Here is a 25,626-nt window from a genome sequence, read left to right as displayed (position 1 = left end):
GTTTGAAAAAGCAAGACGACTTTCGCCTTCAGCTCTAGTTGATGAAATAGAAGAGAAGAAAGTGTTTCTTGGTTTAATTGCTGAATCAAATGCAAAGAAATTGTCAGAAAGTGTAACAGAAAGTGATGAAGAACATGACATGCAACTGTGGTTTCATATTTTTGCATGTTTAAATGAGCTTGGCAGTGATGATATTAGCTTACCTGTGACCAAACTTCTGCTAACAGTTGCTGACATAAAGGGTTCTGTATTTTCATCTGATATCACAAACATGGCTTCACTTTACAAACTGAACAATACCATTCTGAATTTGAGTTACATTTATCTGTCATTTGTTGGAAATGCTTTGCAGAATTTTGGGAATTTTGTGCAAGAACATCGAGTTAAAGTTAGTATGATAACATGTTTCAATATTAGTTGTTTTGCCTCACCAAGGCAATTTACTTTAAAATTTAATAATTTTGTTGTTAGTAATGGTACAATTAAGACTAAATTTGTACAACCCTTTTTAATTCCTGTATTTGTATATTTGTTACAATTGCATGATCTTTAAACTCAATAACTCTTGAAACAAAAATAGTAAAACCTGAAAACAATTTCTATAACTTTATAAGTAAATTGCCGTAATTACCAAACTGTAACTATAAAATCATGAATTAACATTACCCTATGCTTGCAGTAAGATTACAGTTAGAAAAAAGTGTTCAAATGTAATATTATTAAAAAAACAATTATGCTTTTCTAAATAAAACATTTGCGGTTAAGGGGGATTCCCACGGTTTGATGTCCCTTTTTTGAAAAAAATATTTGTAATGTTGTGGTTGCACTTTTAGTTAGTTAATATCAGTTGTTTTAGGTTATGTGCCCAATAATTATTTTCACCTGTTTCAGATTAATCACTTTATCTTACACCATTGTTCTGATGAACAACTGCAGTTTGCTGGAAGCTTCCTTCCTCATGTGGAGAGATTTCAAATTGATCCATTTGTTTCCCTTCTTGATTCAACAGACAGGGGTAGAAAGGTTTGTAACATTATGAACCTGTTTTTTGTTATCAATAAAGTTGTTGTCATTATAATTTATAGTTCATCACTATAGTTTCATACACTGGATATGTTTGTATTGTATGAACTACAATTGTAAACATAAAAACTACAAATAGTAACATTACAAAGCATTACACTAGAGACACAGAATCAGTAAACGTCTGCAAAAACCTCCTAGTTGGAAATACACCAAAAAAAATCATATTTTTTTGCAGAATGCATTAATATTGGCCAGAAGCATTAAAGATGGACTTCTGCAAATTGATCACCCACATCAGGTTTGCAATACTTACTAATATTAACTTTGGATCAATAAAAAACAGTTTCAATCAAATTTGGCCAGGTACTATGCACTGCAACAACTTAGCACTAAAATCTCCATTTCTGATTCAGTTCAATAAGTCTGGTTCAACTGTATTTTAACTCCTAATATTTAACAGACAAAGAAGTTAGACTTGAGATGCATACCTTTTGGAGATGAAGGTGTGAGCATACTAAGCAGTGGGGTGGGCAAAGTAGCTGAACTTGATATGACAGACATTGGCATGACATCAGTTGGTGCTGTTAAGTTGGGTGAACATCTTGAGATGGAAACTACACAGTCCATGGTAACTGTGAATTTATTTGTCACTTTTCTATTGTCATTGTCATAACCACCGTGACAAAATATTTGTTGATAGAGAAACAATGATTTCAAGCAATATTTTACCTTTATTAATGTGATTTGTGTTTGGGCATCAACAATTCCATGTTGCATAGTTGTTAACTTCACATTATTGTTGTTTTATGGAACTACATTATTGTTTAGGGTGAATTGGATATCAGTTTTAATAAAGTGGGTGACATTGGAGCTTGTGCAATCACCAAGTCAATCCACAAAGTGAAAAAGCTTGAAATGCGTGATTGTGGAATCACGTGTAAAGGAATGCCAGGCATCACTCAAAACATCCTAAACTCTCAAACTAAGGTATGTCACTAAAATAATAAAAATGTCACTAAAATGTTTTTAATTAACTTGAGTACTGCTTGATTGTGTCATAAAATGAAACTTAACAATGAAAGACATTTGGGGTTAAATGATTGTTCAAAAAGGCCACATTTTTTGAAAGCAGCTCATGTTGTTAATGTGTAACATATATGTTTAATTTGCTTTTTAGATGCAATACTTGGCCTTGTCATACAACGAGTTTGGTGATGATGGGGCAAAGAAGCTTTCAAAATGTTTGCATCAAGTGAAAGGACTTGACTTGTATAAATGTGGAATCACACCGACTGGAGTAGCAGCATTGGCTGGTGGATTGTCAACATTACAAACACCAGTAAGATATATCTGTTATAAGGCCTTATAACCTCAAAGACACACTTATAAACTGCATAAACACAGTTTGCTGTGTTTGTAGCCTTGACAACTTCTTTTGAAATAAAACATTCCTAGTGTATGCCTAGGGCTGGTTGTTTTAAAAGTTTTGGTTTACTCAGTTGTAATTTAAAGCATTCATGAAAATCTAAATGTTAAAATTTAACATAAAATTATATGTTTAACACCATTTCTTATTTAGTAGACCAGTGCTTCTTAAACTTCTGGTTCAGAGCAGTGGGTCGCAAATAGTGTTCCTCTATTTCTCAAATTTTTCATTTCTCTAGTAACGAGAAATTAAAAATTAATTTCTCTAGAATCTCGAGTGTCTTGAAATTTTTATTTAAGTCGATTTTCTAACAAAAACAAACAAACAAACAAAATGCTTGTTTGCTTATTCGCTTCTTGTAGCAAACCAGCAAAAAAAGAAGCGACTTTCATAGATCTAATGTAACCAGGCATGACTACTTTTTGGGAAAGGTGAAAGTTTATAGGCAACGCATGGTAAAAATCGCTGTTTCGGGAGCAAAGGAAAAAAGTAATGTGTCCAGTGTGCTTGAAACGAAAAATACACGTTAATAAAAGGTGTCGCATTTACTTTTTGTTAAAAACGGTAGCGTAATGTTTTTCGAAAAGTTTTGATTTAATTCTCAAGATTCGAGACTTTTTTTCTTATAAATGTATTTATTACCTTACTTGATTTGGTAATCCCTAGTTTAAGTGAGTTGATCTGGTACAAAAGCATTTATTATGTGTACAATACCTCATAAACAGAGATACATTGTGAAATAATCATTACAAAGTTGGCAAAAAAGCTTTAAAAATATTGTTCGATTGGATTTGACAGACTGTACTTTTCTTTGTTAACACTTTTGTACACAGAAAAAATCTAAACAGACATTACTAGTTGGTTGCTACTAAGTACTCTTTATTATCTTCTAATTTAAGAAACCCTGCCCCAAATACAAAACAAGTAAGGAATGTATTTAGTTCTGTTTTTATCTTGTAATTTGTTTTCGTAGATGGAAGAGCTTAGGCTTAATAGACAGCTGAAGAGTTGCATTGATGCAGATGATATGAAAATCCTGGAGTCAAAAGTAGAGAAACTTGAATGGTGGATGTAATGCAACTGCAAGAATCCTGAAAATACAACAATGCAAATATTTTGCTGTTTCATTAAAGTTTGGTGGAAAAGAAATTTTACTTCGAAATTATATTACGCATGGTAATATTTTTGTCCTGGTATAAAATTAGTTGTCGTTGTTCAGCTTACCTTGCCTCAACTTTTTAGTGTCTTTTTACTTTTTTTTTATTATTAGCAAAACTTTATTGCAATTTGTTTCCAAAAATGATTTTAATAATGTATGATTCTTTTAACATCACATGTCAATTAATTATCTTTGTATATTTCCTAAATTATTTTATTTACTAAATATTTTTACAAATGCAAATTTTCACTTTTTTGTAATGTAAGTAGGAAAAACATAAGCTCATTCATTATTATTTATTTTGTTTCCTTTAACATGTTTTTCCTACTTGCTGTTGTTGTTTGTGTTTTGTTGTTTAGCTCTCATCCCGAACATTATTTGTTTTATTTAACTTTTTGATTTTATTAAACCGCTATGTATCAGTTTGCAATCAAGTGAAATCAAATGATTTCTTCCCAAATACTTTTGTTTTAAATGTTTTCACTGTAATTTTGATCTCTACTTTAATTGATATGAGTTTGCTCTTTCTGCTATTTTAAGTTAACCTACGTATATTACTGTAAATATATGATGTGTGATTATTTGTGCCTGTGTCAATTGAAAACCTCTTACATATAAACTCTCATATCCCAGTGCTTTTCAACTAACACTCCACAGATCTGTGCCAATCCACCAACATTTTGCTACAATTCACCAACAACTGTTTGCTATATAAGCAGCATTTAAACTAATTTTGAATCAGGGATTTTATGTGATCGACGTATTTAAAATATTGATGATGCAAATAGGATTGTTGTAAAAGTATTTGTACAAACTTGTCTATTGGTGTGAAACACACAATAATATTTCCAAGTGTTCCCTGCAACACCTGAGACCGACTTCCACCATTCCCTGCATACTGCTGAATCAAATCACAACATTTAAAACTTCTATTTGGTTTCCATAGTTCGGCGTAACAGTTTCTTATCTTGTCAAATGCGTCGCGAAAAAGTAGGTTTGCCTTTTTGGTATATAGCGACATCTTGGGGATCGTTTTGGTAATAATTTTTACCACCAGGTGATGTAATGAGTAGTTTAATTATGTAGGTTTGCACTGATCAGCCACTTGACTAAACTTACAGACAAAACGTAAACTCACCACATTTTGACCCGGGATATATGGTGCTTGCATTCTGTGATGAATCATATCCAAAGGTTGAATGTAGTAAATGTTGCCTTAATATTCAAATTAAGCTACAGCAATGGACTGCGACGATTCAGGGTCAATAATTCGTGACTGTACACAAAAAATTGAAGGTTTGTTAAAATAAATGGCTGAACCTGTCGGGGTCAAGCGATGGTATTTCCGGAAGTCCATTGATCCCAGTTGCCTTGCAATGATGTCACTTCCGTTCTATCGTTTGCGTTTTTATTTTAACTGCTTTTGTGACAAATAACACTAAGCCTGTGTCATACCGAATCAACCGGCCACCCAAGCATTTCCGTATACCAAGGCAAGCGGTGGGATTCGAACCAACGACTGAAGCCTATATGGGCGGGCCTGTTTTAATTGGAATTTTGCGTGCTTATCCGGTCGCGTATTAACCAACATTTACGTCGATGTCGCATATATTACGGTTCATTGATAATTTCACTGCAAAGGACTCGCATAAATCGTAAATCGGTGTCGCTTTTGTGGCCCCAACTAAAATCGAATACACTATTTAATTGTGGTATTTTTATTCCTTTTCATCTATAAAGAGCCCGTCAAAAGTCGATTTACAAGCACCGTAACCTGACTCTTATGCTGCACGTGTCAGTCTCGTAACTTCTGCGCAAACTGTACATGGTCCTTTTGTAGTTTAACATGTTTTTATCAGCACCTTACGGTCTTGAGTTTCATTCGCTTGTAGCGGTCATGATATTAATTTGTACAATGTTTACATCAGTGGTTCTCAAACTTTTTCATATTTTTTCCAAAACGGTCCCTTTGCCATTATTTCGAGGGCTCGCGTTCCCTAAGTCTAAATGTGTATTTCATAAAAACGAAAGTTGATCGCAGGATTTTAGCAAGTTATGCAAAATTGCGCAGAACAATCATCCAAAAGACAGCATGTAACATCACAAACACAAAAACATTACGATTGTGCGCGAACAATTGCATTTTTGATAGTTGTCATTCAATGAAGGCATGGTTTAGCAATGGAGACAGTCGATTCTCAATTCTACTTTGATTTAAACGTGAGAATTTTCGTGCACAAGAGCATTTCATACAACAACAGGATATGTGTTTCACTCTTCACAACAAGTTTCTAAGATAACACATTTGTTTGATGCCTAAGATATTTTGAGTTATTTTGTTCTTCTAGATCAGGGGTTCCCAAACTTTTTTGGTCTGTGGCCCAAATGTATATTTAATAACGATTCGTGGCCCACCACGTGCTGTAAATTTAGGCACAAAAAAGCTCAAAGACATGCGAAATGGTTCCTAGCAATTTGTTTTTAATGAGATACATGATTGCTCCTGAAATTTGGCTACAAGATATTAACAAAATAAAATTCTTTAATCGAAATAATTTTGTGAAGCGATTTGGTCGGGATCTTAAAGGTACACTGCAATCTTATTTAGTTTTAATAGTGATTTCGTGACATGTGATTGCATTAGTCATTTGTTGCATCACAATCAACATATCAAATGCATTTATTCACGAACAATAACACAGTCATTGATACTTTTAGTAATTTCTGTGATGTAACAAACAATTTTTGGATTTTTATGTGCCTTGTAAAACTAGGTGAAGTTAATCTAACATGTTGTTGCGGAAATATTGCATTAAATTAACTTTCAACGGTTAATTTCAACCCACGACCCCGAGTTTGGTGACTTCTGATTCACATAATTTCCCTCCAAAAACATCAAATTTCCCACCGGTTAAGAACCGCTGTTTTAAACAATAAACCGCAGCAAAAGATTCAAGATTTTTAATCTGTTGCCACTGCAGAAGTTAAATGCAAATATAAATAGGGAGTTTCCCTACAGGGGAATTTATATTCCCAGGCAAAGCTATTCACACGAAACAGGAGAGTCTGGTGACTGGTCTGGTAGCAAAGGACAAACATGGTTGTGTTTGACCGAATCACGTATCTGGGACTTCCATCTTTAACCAATTTCGTATGCTCGCAGATAGTAATTCATTTGGAAGGTTAAGACCAGCGCGCAGAAAATGCAAGATAGTTTTTCCTTGCAACAAATTTTATGTTGGTTTACCCTAACAATTGTCAAGGTAATAATAAGCGAATTAATTGTTACAAAAATACCTCCTACAAAAATGTGCCAAAAGTCTGTGCCGAGAAAAATTAGAAAAATTGAATCAAAATTGCAGATATGTACCTTTTTGCATTTTTGTTCATCTGTTTTTCTGTTGCTTGCATTTGCCTCAAATGCAGTTCAATGTTGGTTGTTTTAGCAAGTTAGGCTGTGAACTTTAAATTCAACACAAATCTAATCATATTTATGAACCTGTTTAACATGACAGACTACAACTTGTGGTTGAAAATGTGAGGAATAATGTTAAAAGTTGAGCAACATACAACACAACAAGTGAAATAACAGAGTTTAAAATTGCCCAGGCAGTACGCCATTGTAACCTTAATTTTGTAAATATTGTGTTTTAAAAGAAATATAGTCATAGGCCTTAGTAACAGGAACTTTTAAAACAAATATAGATATCATATCAATATTATGCAATGAGCTTTTACCACGATAAAATATCTGCAATATAGAGATAAACTTTACCACTGCGTTAGATAGACAAAACTTTTTTTTACCTATTTGTGCTAAAATCAAACTTCCTGTGGCGAATGTTGGACAGTTGCCAGTAATTTGTTTAAGATCCTGATGACCTTGTATGACATTGAACTTCTAAGTGTTATGTTATAGTTAGTAGTGATGTTCATGTTTATGCCACTAGATGTCACTATACAGTCAATTTTAGCAACCAAATTTGATAAGCTTGTTGCTAAACATTTTCCATCTCTGCTAAGCAATGAAAAGTAATAAAAGCTTTTTTTTTTGGTTTTCGAATGCTTAAAGTTGGTTTAATTCAACATTTTCATTCTTTTTTTAGACATTTTCCATGATTTACAAAATATAGCTGTAACATTGTGCAAGTTTAGTTCAACCTGGAACTTGATGAATTGGTGAAAGATTTTTGTTGGCAACATCATTTAAGTCATTGACTTTTGTGGAAAAATACAATGGCATCTTCAAGGTGAGATTTCATGGAGTTTTATCTGTTGTCACATTGTACAACTATTTGTTGACAAGTGTTGGCAAAGCAAATAACTTTTCCGTGCCGAATATATGTTGACTAGGGTTCCTCTATTTCTCGACTTTTTCGTTTCTCGTCCATTTCTCGAGAATCTCGAGAGTCTCGAAATTTTTATTTAGGTCGAGTTTCTAACAGAAACAAACAAAAAAATTTCCGATTGTCTGTTTTTTCACTTCTAGTAGCGATCGCAAGTAGGGATTCGCTAGCAAATCAGCAAAAAACGAAGCGACTGTAAAAGATCTTACGCAACCAGGCGTGACTACGGCTTTAGCGGCAACTCGCACTAAAAATCGCTGTTTCGCAAGCAAAATAAGAAAGTTGTGTGTCCAGTCCGCTCTAGACGCGAGTTGAAACGAATAATACACGTAATAAGAGGTGTCGCATTTACTTTCTGCTTAAGATACGTGACGTAATATTTCTCGAGAATTTTTTTGTTTATTTCTCAAGAATCGAGACTCGATTTTTTCGAGATTTCTTGAGAATTTCTCGACGAGTATTTCTCGAGAAGGAACTCTAATGTTGACCTATAATGTTATTTTTCAAACAATGTCAGTATTACATGGACCGTAACATGTCATTTTTAGGTGTCGCTTTTGCGCTGCAGCCAGATTAGTTACCCCATTTGATCCCTAAAATGGGTGAATGTTAATACAATGTTTGAATTGAATTTATTTTGATCAGTTTGCAGCATATGTTACTTTGAGTTGTTGATTGTTAAGGTTTAACTTATGGCCCCACCATTTACCCCATTACCCCCAAAATGGGCAAATTTTACAAAAGTGGCTAAGTTGAATGAGATTTGGTTAGTTTGTAGCTCAAATTGCATAATAATTTGTGCAGAATTATTTTTCATCACCATGTGTAACTCATACCACTAAAACTTACGTTGGTTACTCACAAAATGTATTATTTGCAACTTTGCATGTGTTGGGGACACATGAGTTTCAAATTGAAACAAATAAAGGGATAGAAACATTGGCTATTATGGGACCCATAATAAAATAACTACACAAAACAATATGTGTTTTAAAAAAGGCTATAGTGTTTATTTAATTGCAATATGTGCTAAGCCACCCTTCTAGTTTTTAGTTGATTTTAATTAAATAGAAACCTGAGTGGATTATTTGTTGTTGTTGTCTGATTGATAGCCAAAGAGTTTTAACATGAGCTGTACAACTTTTATAAAAAGATTTACATCAAATTTTATGCCTCCATGATTTCCATATTTGGAAGTACAACAATGAATGTCGTTAACATAACATTTCTATTGCCTTGGTATAATTTTTTTGCAATATTACATTGTTTTGTGATTTTAGTACAAGCATCCAGGATTCAACAAAGAAATCCTCCAAAGATGCTTTTCACCGAGCATGGAAAGATATGGACATTCGACTGAAGTCTCAGTTTCTTCGTAAACTTGGCTTTCGCAATTTCCAAGTTGACAAATTTTCCAACAATAATGACTTGGACATGTATCAGTTCTGGAAAGGTAAAATAAATTCTTTAGCATGTGTTTGTCTACTTTTACCACTACTTGTTTGTTGATATAATCACTTATATTTTAGGCAGTGAATAAGTCATTTTACAATTTTAAATCCTTTTTGTTGTAGATTGCTCTAAATGCATTGAAACCTATCAACAATATTACAAGCTTGTTAAATGCTTACGAAACACGCCGTTTTTGTTTTCTTGTCACTTTTTGCTTTGTATTCAGAAAACAGACAGTTTGACCTGACCATTCTGGCAGTTTGGTGGTTTATAGCTTTATTGTCTGATTGTTTTGTGCCATTTTTATTGGGAGTGCACTGGTATTTCTAGGTCAATTGATCACAGGAAAACTTTATTACCTCTGGTCTTTGTTTAATGCTGGATGCTCCCCACTAAACTTGTATGATTTTGTGGACATAGAATTTGATGTAGTTTTTCGAAAAAAATAGTTAAATGTAGGAGACAATAGAATGGCCCCAATAAAAGATGGAAAACATTTCCATCAAGAATTTTATGTAATTTTATATATTATGGTGTGTTTTATAATTGAATGTGTAGTAGATTTTATTAGGGACTTAGTTAGTATAATATAAAATAGAAATTCATTTGAAAACAACTTTGTGGAATATAATATAGTTGTATATAGGAAAAAATGTTAATGGTTAACTTGGCTACTACATACACATGGGTGTGGCATTTTTCAATTCAGCAATATTTTATGGTAACAGTATTTTGAGCCCAAACATCATAAACATTTATGTGCGTCAGCAAAGCACATAAAGCAAGACCTGCTAACAGCCTTTGTCGAATTGACAAAAAGGTCGCTCTTCTGGATTGGTTAAAATGGAACTAACTAGTGTTTCTCAAACCGAACTTATCAATTTTTGTACAACCCTCTTAACAGTTTGTTGATTAAAAAACATTTCACCTAATTGTGTGCATTGGTCCATTAAAATGGTACATTATAACAAAATAATGCTTGTTGCTGTATTTTGCCAATAGTATTTCCAGTGCCCTCAAATGCCTATTGATAGCTTACTATTACAAAATCCCACTTTTCCATTAAAAAAATATTAGACACCTTATCAATTTTGTTGACAACAACTTTGATTTTTTTAAATCATCAGGTGCAAATGAACATGATAGGGAATTATTTCAACTTGTACGAGATGAAGTTTATTCCCACAAACGAAATGAGAAAGTTGATCAACTTTTGGCCAAAAACAAACCAAGAAGATTTCAAACAAGTACATCAGATTTATTTTTTTCCAAAATTAAATACCTATAATTGTTGTTTATATGTCAATTAAATAGTCAATGTCTATTTATGGGTCTCCTTTCCTGAATGGGACACATATTGTTTTTGTCTATATTTTTTTTCTTTTTTCTTTTTTTCTTTTTTTCTTTCTAATGCGGATTTGTTCCCACGTTTTGGTCAAGAAAGAATGGTTTTTCAAATTTACACACATTATAGATATTGGTCTAAAGATGGTGAATGTGAATTTTGACCCCATTTAATCTCTCGGTTCACCCACAGCCCCCCAAAACTTGAAATTTTTAAAACGGCTATACCTGCTAAAGTACTTCATTTAGGATTTATATGCTTTGTGGTTTGGTGCAATATAAGGTATTTCAAAGAATTTTGTACCTCAAAAAAAAAGATTTACCCATTTTCACCCCTTAAACCCCAAAATATTCGTTTCTGTTTAACGCTGGTTTGTTAAATGCGTTTGGTGAAAAAAGAGTGCTTTAAATTTATTCAAATTTGCACAGATGTTAGTTATTGTTCCGAATTTGATCCTCCTGAAGTTTGACCCCAAACGACCCAGCGCTTCACCCACAGGCCCCCAAAACGAAAAAAATTAAAAACAGCTGTACTGACCCAAGTACATAATCTGAGGGTTTCATGCTTTGTTGGTTGGTGCAATGTAAGCTATTCTAAAGAATTTTGTAACTTTTTATTGGATTCACTCATTTTACCCCTTAAACCCCAAAATGATAAGTTTTACGCCAGAAATACAAGCCCTAATGTGCTGAAATGTTAAACAATTGTTTGCAATAGGTTATTCGTTTAGTATTTAAAAAATTGCCTTAATTGGCCAAATAGTTATTTTTACTGTCCAAATTATGTGTACACTGTCAGTCAGATAGAAGTCAAAGTAGTAATTCACTTGTTTAAGATAGAAGTCAAAGTAGTAATTCACTTGTTTACGATTAAGGTGGGTGAATACAGCGGGAGTGCTCAGGATTCACTTGTTTACGATTAAGACGGGTGAATGCAAGTGGGAGTGCTCAGCTTGACATCCGGACCGACGTTTTACGAGACAGTTGTGTTGGTGATTAGAAATCAGCTGTTTTTGCGCAGCCATGCTATGTTGTTTATTAAGTTATCGAGCTCATTTTCAGTTTTGGAAAATTGTGTTTAAAAACTGACCTTGAACGACAATATTAAGGTCAAAGCATGAGATTAAATTGAAAGTGTTTTTCCTGTTCTTATTTACTGGTTTTTGTAATTATATGACAATAATGATGCAAAAAGAATATGGACAAAACTTTTAAAGTTGGGTTAAGGCTAAAGTTGGTTAAGTTTTTCCTTAAGAATCTAAAAAAAACAGGATGTTTGTTTACAATAAATCTGCATAAACGCGCATGTGGGGATCCATTCGTTTTTGCTTTCAAAAACAATCATATGTGTAGATCAAATGATGTGTATAGTAAATTGGTAAATATCTAACAATGATTGTGCCCTATTTTTACTTTTACTAAATCGCATATGCATATGTGTGGGGATCCATTAGATTATGCTTGCAGAAACAATTATGTTATAAATTCCAGGAAAAAGATAGGGACCCAATGAAATGTAGGTGCCAAATATACGTCCATTATAAATAAAGTAAATTGTGTATGTGATACATCGTTAAATTTGATGTAGTATATATAAACTGGCAGTATATAGAAAAACCACTATTCTAGTTTTATTTGTTTATGTACAACATTATTACTTTTATTATTTCATTAAAAAATGTCTACAGTGTATTTTGTTCTTAGTAAAGTTACTTTTCAAGTCCATATCTTGTGTACTAAAGTATCATTGTCCAGCAAACCCCTAAGACTTCATTTTCAGTTTTTATGTTTCACAGATCGTGAAATTTCTTGGTTTGTTTATGAATTTTGTCGATTTTATTCTGATGAGAGCTTTTGGAAAGACACAATTATTCGACAAAAGTTTCAATTACAAGATTTTCAGTTGACAGAAATTGAGAGTGATTACAAGGGAAACTTTGCAGAAAGACAATATCGCATGATGATGATATGGATGAAAGCAAACAAACTAAGTAAACATCTTTTTTTTGCTCTGCCAAACCATTTATGTTTACATTTAGAGTATTAATTCAACTCAACTCAAGCATAGAAATCCCTACTTGTCCAATACACTTTACTAATGTTTTATTTAATTAGAGGGGTTGATTTTGTCTATTAGGTTTATAAAATGAATCTTACTTAAGCCATTATTAGCTTGCAAACTTTTTTTGTTTTTTGACTTAACAATGTTTTAGGTAAGACTGAAATAAAAAACAATTCACTTGTTCAAATATAACATTCAAACTGCATCTAATTCAAACCTTCTCGATACAAGAGTAAACTATATTATGTGAGCTTAATAATAACACTGTAGCAACCTTGCTCTACCTCTTACACGCTGGCTATAACATGACTCGGACATGGCGCCGCTGCTTAAAGTTTCGACCACTTTAGTACAGTTTTTGCTTTACTTTTAGTTTATTTTTTTATTTGTAGAGAATATTGAGAAAGCCATTATAAAACTGAAAAAGCTTCATCTTGAAATTCCTGAATCATTTGCTCCAACATCAGAAGCAGGAAGCTCAACTGGAAAAACAGGTACACTGAAGTTCGTAATATATATTATATATAAAACTCTTTATTAGTATCAGATGAAAGTAAAAAAAAGATTAGGTCTTTCTACATACCCTATGGATAAATATCTCATTACATAATGTCTTTTATCTGTACCTGAACTACAGCCTTGCAACAATTTTTTTGTACTAAGTTAGCAAGAAGCAAAAATTGCATCCCCCTCTTTCGCACAGATCCATTGTCTGGTGTACATAATTCCCCAGACCTGAAACGCCGCAAGATAGAAACGGAAGATTCAGATTCAGAAAGTTCAGTAGATTCTGTTGAAGAAAATAAAGTTGGCAAATTAGGTTTGTGTAGTTATTAAACCAAATTTTATTTTTTAACAAATTTAAGGAAACTAAAAACTATACTATAAAAAAACTATAATGTTTTTTAAGGGGCTATTCCCGCTTGTGTCTTCAAAGTTAAATTTATAATCAACAATAAGAATTAATGTTCAAATTGTTTTTTTAGTTGATTCACAATTTAGAGAAAATGTTATCACACAATCCACTATCAATATTGCTGGAAACAACATTGGTAAGTGCATTTGTTTGTAGTGAATTATTTGGCATATGCAACGTACTAGGCAGGCAATGGTTTAGCTTATGTCATGGGTTTAAATCTACCTGCAGGCTAACTTTTTCTAGTCTATGTGTAACCATACAGAAATGCTTGGTAGACCATGACTCTGATTTTGTAATGACGATTTTTTTAGGCATGCCAACAATCATATCACGTTTAGAATATAAATCTTAGTGTGTCATTATCACTGGTCTTTGGGCAAAACACAAAGCTAAACATGATATGATTGTTCCTGTTTAAAACAGTAAAACTAATGAACGATAAAATCCTAGGTAAGAACAAAATCATTCAGTTTCGGGATTATTAGTTATTAGTTATTATTAGTATTACCTGAATGGCATTATTAGTTCCTGAAAATTGGCATAAGAGAAGTGCTAAAACAAATAAACTAAGATAACCAAGTAAAATAATAAACTGAGTAGTCGCCGTTACCAAATCACAAAAAAATGTGACAAGTGCCACAAACCGAATCGACTGCAATTAACATTAATAAAAAAAAGCCATGACAGAAACATAAAACTAGTAAATGCAGCACAATAGCGGTTGGTGCCAAAGAGAAATGTCAACACATTTTAAAATTCAGGGGATCTTTCAATGAATACAGTACAAAAACATGTTGCAAATGCTTTATAATGCATTTACTGGTATAGTTTCAAAGCTGCATTGTCATTTTTTACTCTAGTCAAAAATTGTTTCGTCGTCACCCTATAGCCAAACCATAAACAGCAAAAGGGTCGTTGGTTTCGTCAATTCTGTTCTCAGTTTGAATCACTTTTTTACAATTCTGCACTATGTTTAATTTAAAATGTTGGTTGTCAAAGATTTGTAAATATGCTATGAAACAAACTATTGTGTGTTTAGATTATTATGGGCCAAGATATCACTCCCTCAGCCGTGATGAAATCGGTAAATGTTTGATGGTGTGTTTAACTTTAGGTTTTTATAAAGTTGAAGCTATAAAGTTAACACTTATAACTTTTTTTATAAAGTTAAAGGTATAAAGTTAACAGGTTTCACTCAGGTGTAGTAAATACTTTAAGTTCTTAACCAATAAAATGCCTGCATTTGTTTAATTCAAATTTTGGTGATCTTTTACATTAACTAAATTTCTTAATGTGTACCGATTTTTAATCATTTTTCAAATTGCAAAATAAGAGATTTGTAATTGACTTTTAGGGGAAGTGTTTTAATTTAGTAGATATGTGATTAGTTATTAAAATCTTGCGTTTAAAAAACATGTTCGACACACAAATTTTTTTTGGCAGTCAAAACCACAGCAGAAAAATTGCACCGACACCTGAAGACAGAAGTAGATGAAAAATGTGGTAGAGAATATGGAAGAGCAGTGGAACCAGTTGATCTTGTGCTTGTGAAATATACTGGACATAAAGACAGAGATCCTGAAAAACAACGAGAAAAATTGGCTAGAGTGGTAGATGAAGGAAATGAACTGAAAGGTGACATCACAGTTGAAAACATGTTTGAAAGAGCAAAGATTGAAGCAGGATGTTTTGAAAACGAAAAAAAGTCAGTTGGTGTCGTTGGTGCAGTTGGAGTGGGAAAGAGCACATTGACAAAAGTTATTGTGCAAAAAATTTTATACAAGAAAATTCTTTCCAGTGCTTCTTTTGTATTTTACATCACAGTGGGCACCATCGACCTTGAGCGAGAGACAGATTTGTTTGAATTACTTTTTTCATCACTAATTGCAGAAGGAAGTTTTTTAATAGATGAAACAGAGAAAAAGAAGCTGATTAATTTCATCTTGCAGGATTCCAACACCGTAGTAATTATTGATGGTTTGGATGAAGCTAAGACTGAAAACTTGCATACATATCCACATGTTTTACCATTTGCAAAAGCAAAACCAATGGCTTTGATATATAACATTTTGAATGACATACTTCTTAAGAATGCTTACAAGCTGGTAACATCAAGAATCACTCAATTTATTGATGCTTCCCCAGAATACAGACCAAAATTTGTTTTGGAAATTTTAGGGTTAGCACCAAGTGAACAGCAAAAACTTGCCAGGTGTATATGTGGTGAACAGTTTGAGAGAGTTTGGAAAATCCTACAAGACAACCCTGCTTTGTTGGAATGCTGTGTAATACCTGTCAACATGCTTATGACTCTTAACTTTCTGTTGGGAGGAGGAGGAACTTCAGGTACTATCACACTTACAGGTGTTTACATTGCAATGTTGAACAGATACATTCGTTCAAAGCATTGTGATTTTCCTGATTGTATGGATGTTGTCAAGAAGCTTTGTGATCTGGGATTTTATGGGTGGCAAAACAATCAATCGCTGTATTCTGATAGGGACCTAAAGCTGTTTGATATACCTTTGAAAACACAACAAGCATTTGTGAATACAGATGTAGAGGATTTTGCGATTCGTATTTTGCAACAAGACAAAGTTAGCTACTTTGTTCATCGCTCCTGGCAAGAGTTGTTGGTTGCACTTAGACTTGTTTTGTTTATGCCTCTAAATGAGTTTAAACTTTTTCTTGAAAATGCTTTTGATTCTGGAGATTTAGAAAATGTAGTAAAGTTTTGTTTTGGCATATGCAAAGACAGTGTGTTTGATAAAGCAAAACGACTTTCTCCTGCTGCACAAGTTGATGAAATAGAAGAAAAGAAAAAATTTCTTGGTTTTCTTGCCGAATCCAAAGCAATGAAACTGTCAAAGAGTGCAAGGAAAATTGATGAAAGTCTTAACTTGTATTTTTGGTTTCATCTTTTTGCATGTTTGAATGAACTTGGCAGTGATAATATTAGCTTATCTGTGACCACACTTCTTCCAACTGTTGCTGTCATGAGGGGTTCTGTATTTTCATCTGATATCACAAACATGGCTTCAATTTACAAACTGAACAATACCACTCTTAAATTGAAAAAAGTTTATCTTTCGTTTGTTGAAAATGCTTTGCAGAGTTTTGGAAAATTTGTGCAAGAATACAGTGTTAAAGTTAGTATGATATTTAGACATTGTTGACCTGTTTCAGTTTGTGATTTTTTGTCTCACGAACTATATATAGCTTCACTAAGATACAACTTTTATAATGGTGCAAAATAACATGACTTTAATATCACACCCATACTAAATTTTATAAACCTTTGTTTTTGCACTCTTTTGCATATATATATATATCCAATCTATTGAGAAAGACTTTTGAACTCCAAAATCCTTAAATGTTAAAACCGGAAGAAAGGAATTTCTTGTAATGTTATAGAAGTTACTTTTTCTCAATGAGTAACAAAAAATAGTAATCCCTAAACCAGGGTTGCACAGCCTGCGGTGGTACGACCACAAGTGGCTGTAGAGACGAGTTTGTATGGTCATGAACATCTTTCTATGAATAGCAAATCCGCTGTTGTTTTAAGTTACCAGATCTGCAATTAGAATTTAATTTTTTTGGACATCTGTCATTAGTTTCATTTATTAACTGCCTTGTAACTTTCCTACTTTGAACATTTATCTTTTTTCTGAAAAAAAATCACAGTTTCAGGAATTTATCACAGTTTAGTGGAGCTACTACCCCCAAAAAACATTTGCATGATTGTAGTTACACTTTTAGTAAATTTGTGTTGCTAGTTTGAAGTCAGTTTGCTTATTTATGAACATTTGTGATAATAAATAAAAATCATTTACCTGTTTTAGATTGAGGACTTCAAGTTACATCGTTGTCCTGATGAACAACTGCAGTTTGCTGGAAACCTGCTCCCTCATGTGGAGCAATTTTGTCTTGTTTACCGTTTCATTTATGATGGTTCAACCAACATCACCAGAGAGGTTTTGTTTTTAATACAGTGTTGGGAATGCGTTATGACACACTGATTTTCATTATTTTATACTGGTTTTGAACAGAACATGTTGGCATTGGCCACAAATGTTAAAGACAAACTTCTGCAAATTGATCACCCGCATCAGGTTTGCTATACTTACTAGCATAAACTTTGTATTATACAGAACAGTTTCAATCACATTTGGTCACGCACCAACCACTGTGACAACTTAACAGTGAAAACTGCAGTTCTGGTTTGGTCCAGTTTTTTTTGGAGTTTATTACTTAATTGTACTACTTACTGTTGATCAGTTTCCCCAATTTTATGTAATTACCCCACTTTATAAATGATATTGATGGTGTAATACAATAGAGCTTTATGCAATAGAGCATACCTGTTTTTTTATTTAATTTTAATTCTTTGTTTTTGTGTTTAACAGGTTGCAAACTTGCAATTAACCCACTCCCCTTTTAAAGATGAAGGTGTGAGCATACTAAGCAGTGGGGTGGGCAAAGTAGCTGAACTTGATATGAGAAACATTGGCATGACATCAGTTGGTGCTGTTAAGTTGGGTGAACATTTTGAGATGGAAACTACAAAGTCCATGGTAACTGTGGAGACATTTGTTTGTTTGTTTGTTAAATGAAGTTGGATTGTTTTGCCCATTGTGATAAAATATTTGGTCCAAAGAGAAACAACATTTTCCATGTGTTAATGTGATTGGTGTTTGGGCATCAACAATTACATGTTGCATAGCTGTTAACTTCACATTATTGTTGTTGTGTGAAATGCACATTATCGTTTAGGTTAGATTGGATATCAGTGAGAATGAAGTAGGTGACATTGGAGCTTGTGCAATTACCAAGTCAATTCACAAAATAAAAATGCTTAAAATGGCAAAATGTGGAATCACATGTAAAGGAATCCCAGGCATCACCCAAAACATACTAAACTATCAAACTAAGGTTGTCACTTTTTAATTAATTTCAGTCAAATGTGTTTTTTGAATCGCAATTTGTATTGTTTAATTTTGTGAGAAAAGTAGATTTAACTAATTCCAGTTTTTGTTGGGATTTTTATACTGTATTAGGATTATGTGGTTTGTTTTTGCTAAAAGACTAAACCAGATGTTCTTGCTTAGATTCCTTGCTTGGATTTGTCACAGAACAAGTTTGGTGATGAAGGGGTCCAGGAACTTGGAAAATGTTTGCATCTGGTGGAGGAACTTTACTTGCTTGATTGTGACATCACTTGCACTGGTACAGATGTATTGGCTGATCGATTATTGAAGTTACAGACACCAGTAAGTTAATTTTTGTTTTAGTAAAACATAATTTACTTACAGTGTATGCTTTGTAATAAATGTGTATACACAAGTATAACGATTTGTTAATAATCATGCCTTGCAAAAGATTTTCAGGGAATTTGATGTAATATTTTGATGTGTTTAGAGGCTATTAAAGCAAGCCAATTTATTTACCACTGTTATAGCTTAAAATATTTGCACTAAAGAGCAGCAAAAACAACAAGAAAAACATATGAACGTAAACATTATTGGACAGGCTTCAAATGACCTTGTGGCCATCATGTCATTCACCATTTACATGAATACCCAAACAATAATAAATATTTGTGTTGAGATAAAATATATTTTCTTTGTTAAGTTGAACAAAGAAGAGAGTCAAGTGCTTGTGTGATTACAAGTTGTTACACAGATTTAATTTTTCTTACATTTTTCCTCACAGAGTTTGCTTCTTACTCTAAGGCAGTGGTTCCCAACCTTTTTGTAGTCACGGACCCTTTTCATAAATTTTATAGATCCGTGGACCCCTTAGTTCGATTGTTGTGATGTCACAATGGAGGTAACAATCACAAAAAAATTCTTTTTGATGAAAAGGTTTGATAAACAGTCTGCACTTGTATGCAGGATTGTAAAAACGATTTGGAAACTTAAACACATTGCACTGTTGGTTAATGGTACTAAAAATGTTTGCCTCCACGGACCCCAGAAACCTTCTCACAGGCCCCTTGGGGATCCGCAAACACCTGATTGGGAACCACTGCTCTAAGGTGTACCAGTTTAATAATCATGTCACAAAACAGTTGCCATTGAAAACAAATATAATGTGAAGTTAAATTACCTTATTAAACTTTTTCTAAACATTTATGTTACATTCTAGATGATTGAACTTGATCTGGGTAACAATCCTATTGGTGATCTTGGTGCCGCTGCTATGTCAAAATGTTTCAGTAATGTCAAATCACTTGGCCTGGGTGGTGGAATGTTTCTTAGACGTGGTTGTGGAATAACACCCAATGGAGTTTCTCATATCGCTTCAGGTTTGCTGTCACTCCAAGAACCGGTGAGTTAGAAGTTAATTAATTTGTTTGAAATGTTGTAACTAAACAGTGCATTCACCCAAAAATGTTTTCAGCTATGTTAAACCATTATCTTTTTATAACCATAATCTTATAGATGCAGAGCTTGGACTTGTCAGGCAACAAGTTTGGTGATGATGAGGCAGAGAAGCTTTCCAAATGCTTGCATCAAGTGAAAAGACTTGACTTGCATCGATGTGGAATCACATTCACTGGAGTAAAAGCATTGATTGGTGGATTGTCAACACTACAAACACCAGTAAGTTGGTTTTGTTACAAAACTAAGTAAACTTAAAAACAAATTTATGTACTTATATAACACAGTGTGTGGTGTTTGTATCTGTTATTGTGACTACATATTTTGAAATTGAAAGTCCAAAACTACCAGAAATTCTGCACCCAAGCCAAGGACTACTTTGTTGAATGTGGATTGAACTTAATTTTATAAACTATTGTCACATTTACACATCTGCAAGCGTTCAAGTAAAATAAAAAAATCATTGCACATACCCGTTGAATTCCCTATTCCATGTGATGGCCAAGTGTTCAGAACCATGTGTTGGTCTGCACTGTTGAAATTTTTAAAAATGCACCAACATCTAATATCTCAATGTGAATACTAAAAGTTGTGATTGGTACATAATAATGTTGGCAAAGTTTAAAAGATTTTTTTGGACACAAAATGATGAAAATGTTCAGTTTTGTTTTATCTTTTGCTGTATTTTCGTAGATGAAGGAGCTTCATCTTGATGGAATGTTTTATTTCAATATGGATGCAGATATTAAAAAAATCCTTGATTCAAAAGTAGAGAAACTCAAATTTTCTGGGTCATAGTGTTGCTGCGCGATGTCAAAAAATAGCCAATATTTTACTCTTTATGGAATTTGCTATTTAAAATGTGTCAATTGTTGTGTTTTACTCCATTTTACCACTATTTACTGCTTATTTTCTTTACAATAGAACATTGAATAGGACTAACTTCAAGCAATGTTTGAAATGAATCAGATTTGTATGTTTGTACTTCAAATAGCATGATTATTTAGGCCCAGTACTACTATCACTGTGTTTTATCTCAAAACACCAAACTTTCTTATGTTTATTTCTTGAAATGCTTTATTGGAATGCAGACCCATAAGTTTCTGCCAGCAGAAACAACTAAGGTTATAAAAGACAGTGGCTGATATGTGACCCATTATAAATTGAGGGAGGGAAGCCTAATTTAAATGATTCCAAAAACATTATTTAGGTACTGTAACTTGTAAGTTGTTTGCTTGAAAACTGTCATTATTCTGCTATCCTTAAAACTAAACCTTAAAAATTTATCTTTTTGCTAAATTGTTTTTATTTTGTGGTTGATTTTTTTCTTACTACCAAAATTTCAATTTGTATTTTTTTCCAAATGCACATTTTTATTAACTCAATAGCGTCATTGCATTATTATTGCTTCCAACATGTTTCACTTTTCTTAGTTGCTGTTTCTGCTTTGTTGTGTAGCTATTTTTTTGAAAAACTTAAATAGCTTTACACAATGTGATGCAAAACTCATTTTTGAAACAGATTTTCTAGCTTTAATTTTTCTACTGTATTTTTTGTTTAAAATTACTCTTGTATGAAAGTGTTTTCACTGCATTTTCGATTTGTGCATAAAGCAATAATTAAGTGTCTTTGAAGCCAACTTTTGTATATAGTGACAAATATATGATCTGTGATTGTTTGTGCACATGTCACTTAAAAACCTGTTACTATATGAACTCTTATATCCCAGTGCTTTTCAGCTATTTGCTGTGTGTTGAGTTCATTTCGCCGGCCTGAGTTAATGCTTTCTAATAATTTGTCCTTAAAAGTCTAAAAATAACCGCAACATTTGTTTACCATAAATCTATACAAACACGTATGTGGGCTGTGGGAACCGATTCGTTTTTGTATGCATAAACAATCATATACGTGGATCAAATGATATGTATAGTAGATTGGTAAATATCATATAGAATATATAAAATGGAAGTATATCAGAAAGCCACCTTTCTAGTTTTTTTTGCTATTTACATTTTGTAAGTTACTTTAAATATGTAATAAGTGATTATTTGTGTGTGTGTCAACTGAAATCATGTTACTATATGAACTTTCATATCCCAGTGCTTTTCAACTAACACTCCACAGATCTGTGCCAATCCACAAATATTTTGCTACAATCCACCGACAACTGTTTGCTATATAGGCAGCATTTAAACTAAGTAATAATTTTATATTTCGTAACTCGATTTATACATCAGGGATTTTATTGACGTATTTAGAATATTGATGATGTAAATAGTATTGGTGTAAAAGTATTTGCACAAACTTGTCTATTGGTGTGAAACACACGATAATATTTCCAAGTGTTCCCTGCAACATCTGAAATAGACTCCCACCATTCCCCGCACACTGCTGAATCAAATCACAACATTAAACAACTCCTATTTAGTGAACACATTTGGTTTCCATAGTTCGGCGTAACAGTTTGTTGTCTTGTCAAATGCGTCGCGAAGAAGTAGTTTTGCCTTTTTTGATATATAGCGACATCTTGTGGATTGCGTTTAAGGTAACAAACTTTCGCCAAGTGGCGCAATAAAGCGGTGGAATTGTCTTAGATTTCCACGGGAAAAGCGCTTGGCCAAACTAACCATGGGCGATTTTACAAACTCATCGATTTTTGACCCGGGTATATTCCGTGGTTGTATCTTGTAATAAATCATCACCAGTATGTAAATACTACTAGGTAGTTTTTCTTGAGGAGATTCTATTCTTCAGAAGCAAAACAAGTTTTTAGGAATTGAGTCTTTTTCACTTGGTAAAAAAAAGCAACGACAAAATCACCCAGTAGGAAATAGCTGCGCAACGTTTCAATGTTGTGGAACCCAAAACAGTGAAGGGCACCATTACGTATAGTGGGTACACGCGGTGCAGCTACTCCGTATCATAAATGGATACAAAACACGCCAGTCTGACAGGAAAGAAAAATCCTGGTTGCTTTTGACAGAGAAAAATAAATTCAAGGAATTCATTCTGTCGCCAAGATTGCTTCCTGGTTATCGCAACCGCCCTGCAGTCACAAAGTTGTAGTTCTGGTCGCTTGTGTTTTCCTGAGCACGAAACTTGAGCAGCATTGCTTTAACCCGACTGATTTACAACAAAATAGGCAGCTCGGCGCCCACTGTTAAAAAAGTGAACAAACAAACAAAAGTCTAGCTGGTTACTGCTATAGTTTTCAATAGCTTATTTGATATCCACGCAGTTATTTAGAAATGTAAGTGCAGCGAGTGCAATATTAATTCACGAAATTTACGACGCATAAGTCACAAAAAATGAACATATCATAAGTTTAAGTCTCTACAACCAGCATAAGCTAAATATTTTATGTAATATTTGTCATGAACATTTTGTTTTTTTAATTTGTTTTAGCATTGTATATAGGAAATGATTAGGAATTTGCATATTAAATATCACTCTGCAAAAGTTGGATACTGTATGAATAATAATACGTTGTTTATGTTAATCATTATCAACTTAGTAGGGTAACGATAAAATGTTTTTTTCTACGTTTTTCTTTAATTTACCGTACCTTTAAGTGTGCAGTCATTCGTGACGGTGGTTGATTCTCTGGTCATTCTATGGTTGTTGTTGTTGTTGGAGGTGGAAGTACATTGTTGTGCAGGTGTGAAATAAAATGGAGAAACAATTCTACAGTGACGAGCACTCTGTGCCCAACAGTGCTGAAATATATTGTGAGTAAATTATAATTAGCGGAGAATGTATGCCTGAAGAGTGAAATGCGTGAATTGACTCACCATGTCGCCGAATTGCTACAGTGTAGCTGCAGCGCGTTTAGCCATCATTCAACAAAAAGATACGTAGAACTATAACTCACTGGTGGACGCGCTGGATAAACTATTTTGACAAACCTTTGGCAGTTGCAGCCATTTGGAGATTGTTGGACGGTTGTCGAATCGACGTGCTGTTGATTGACACGCCCCCTGGTGGAGCGCGGACAACGTTGGAACGCGGCACAAGGTGTCGCTGAGGAGCATTTTGGTGACTTGCTGGAAATCTTGACGCTGGTCCAGGTCGTACGGGAGGTTGTATTTGTTGTGGTGGTTGTTGGTGATGCTGCAAACATTGGTTTCGCTTTGTTTCTGTAGATTAGCGGGAGCGTACCGTTGTGATGACGACATGAAGGTATTCGCAAACAAAAGACTGATTCACTTCTCGGCTCAACAGACAGCGGGCGTACTTTCCGAATTATTACATTCATCTTTAGAAAAAGCCATATCATCGACTAGCAATGCCTTATTTACGGCATGCGGGACAGGAAGGCACATTCCAGCACAATCAACGTTTTTACAAACCAATCAAGGGGGAGCAATGAAGGTGCCATAACACAACTAAAGTGCCACAACGAAAAAGAATGACAACAATAAATGATGGTGACAAAAAAACAACAAGCAAACAAAATTTCGTTACAGTTTTCTCTGTGGAAGCAAAAGACGTTCGGACGTTACTCGAGAAATACAATTTATAATTTGCCTTCGTAACAATTTTTGCTGCATCTCAAAATTGCTTTAAGGTTGTACGAAAATAACATAGATGACATGTTTCTGTTTTTGGTAAAAATGTTTTTAAATTGACGTGTCGCAGGCGGTTCGGCATGAGCAGTTTTCCCCGAACGTCGTACTTCTGTATGACGTCATAATGGGTGGGTAACGGAATCTTATCAACAGTTGTAAAAAAATCGACGGGTGGCGGTCGTATATTGTGAAACGACACCGAACTCGGGCCAGACACAAACCCAAAGTCCCTGCCTAAAAAGTTTTTTTTTTGAAGTTTTTTTTTAAAAAAAAAGGAGTTTCACCGAAAAAAAATTGGTCGTTAAGTAAATCTGTGTGCGAGAATAATTTTTACTCTAAATGCTAAAATTTTATCTTCGAGTAGCCAAATCTGCAGTATTTCTCACAATTCAGTATATTGTCTGTGCGGTTTTGATGCACAATGCCGAACGCTCTTGAACGACCATTTCATTTTTCAAACTATCAATGACATGACAGCAATTTTGTATTTAGAAATTAAACTTGTTATGTTTAAAGTTTGAAACTGGCAATGCAAAATTATGTTTTCGAATAGATGTTTCCAGTGAATTTGTCTTTTTAGCATCACACGTTTTATTCTCTACATTCTACCACTGCACGATCTGACGACATAAACCTGTTGTCTGAGCACGAACCGTTTTGCTTTTCCACCAGATGGAGTAATGGGTCGTTTAATTTGACTAAACCATGTTTTGCTCTGCACTTGACCAAGCAGAAACACCGAAGCACGAGTTTCACCTAAACAGGAAAACACGTTTCAGCTACACCGTTATTACCGAGCAAAATGTGACTATGAGTTCACAGGAGAGTGATTGTTGTAGAACAATGCCTTGTCGCTCGAAAACGCTTAAAAGCTGACTTAATTAGATAGAACGTATTTCGTAGGTCTGTCATGCTGTGATTTGGTAACCAGTTATAGTGTT

The 25,626-nt window shown here is 33.7% G+C and overlaps 1 protein-coding gene across 4 annotated transcripts in view; it reads left to right on the top strand.

Moving 5' to 3' along the window:
• The window catches only part of LOC145213389 (NACHT, LRR and PYD domains-containing protein 3-like), a 29,856-nt gene extending 7,205 nt beyond the window's left edge, over window positions 1–22,651 (top strand). For 2 of the 4 annotated variants that reach the window (XM_080081643.1, XM_080081641.1), the window contains 12 exons: window positions 13,519–13,635; window positions 13,802–13,867; window positions 14,774–14,818; window positions 15,178–16,883; window positions 17,577–17,708; window positions 17,784–17,846; window positions 18,141–18,308; window positions 18,508–18,666; window positions 18,843–19,004; window positions 19,882–20,064; window positions 20,178–20,339; window positions 20,811–22,651. In XM_080081643.1, the coding sequence (XP_079937769.1) occupies window positions 13,519–13,635; window positions 13,802–13,867; window positions 14,774–14,818; window positions 15,178–16,883; window positions 17,577–17,708; window positions 17,784–17,846; window positions 18,141–18,308; window positions 18,508–18,666; window positions 18,843–19,004; window positions 19,882–20,064; window positions 20,178–20,339; window positions 20,811–20,915 (3,068 nt within the window). In that variant the 3' untranslated portion in view covers window positions 20,916–22,651. Of the gene's footprint in view, window positions 1–7,722; window positions 7,862–9,237; window positions 9,411–10,536; window positions 10,657–12,549; window positions 12,745–13,207; window positions 13,310–13,518; window positions 13,636–13,801; window positions 13,868–14,773; window positions 14,819–15,177; window positions 16,884–17,576; window positions 17,709–17,783; window positions 17,847–18,140; window positions 18,309–18,507; window positions 18,667–18,842; window positions 19,005–19,881; window positions 20,065–20,177; window positions 20,340–20,810 lie in introns of those variants that run through there. The other 2 variants (XM_080081639.1, XM_080081642.1) reach the window with 2 other exon arrangements.
• The last annotated feature ends 2,975 nt before the right edge of the window (window positions 22,652–25,626 follow it).

Source organism: Phallusia mammillata, chromosome 2 (assembly GCF_965637545.1).
Source record: "Phallusia mammillata chromosome 2, kaPhaMamm4.hap1.1, whole genome shotgun sequence".
In the NCBI taxonomy this organism is placed as follows: Eukaryota; Metazoa; Chordata; class Ascidiacea; order Phlebobranchia; family Ascidiidae; genus Phallusia; species Phallusia mammillata.
The sequence above is the reverse complement of the archived record's forward strand: the minus strand, read 5'-3'. Positions and strand labels throughout refer to the sequence as shown.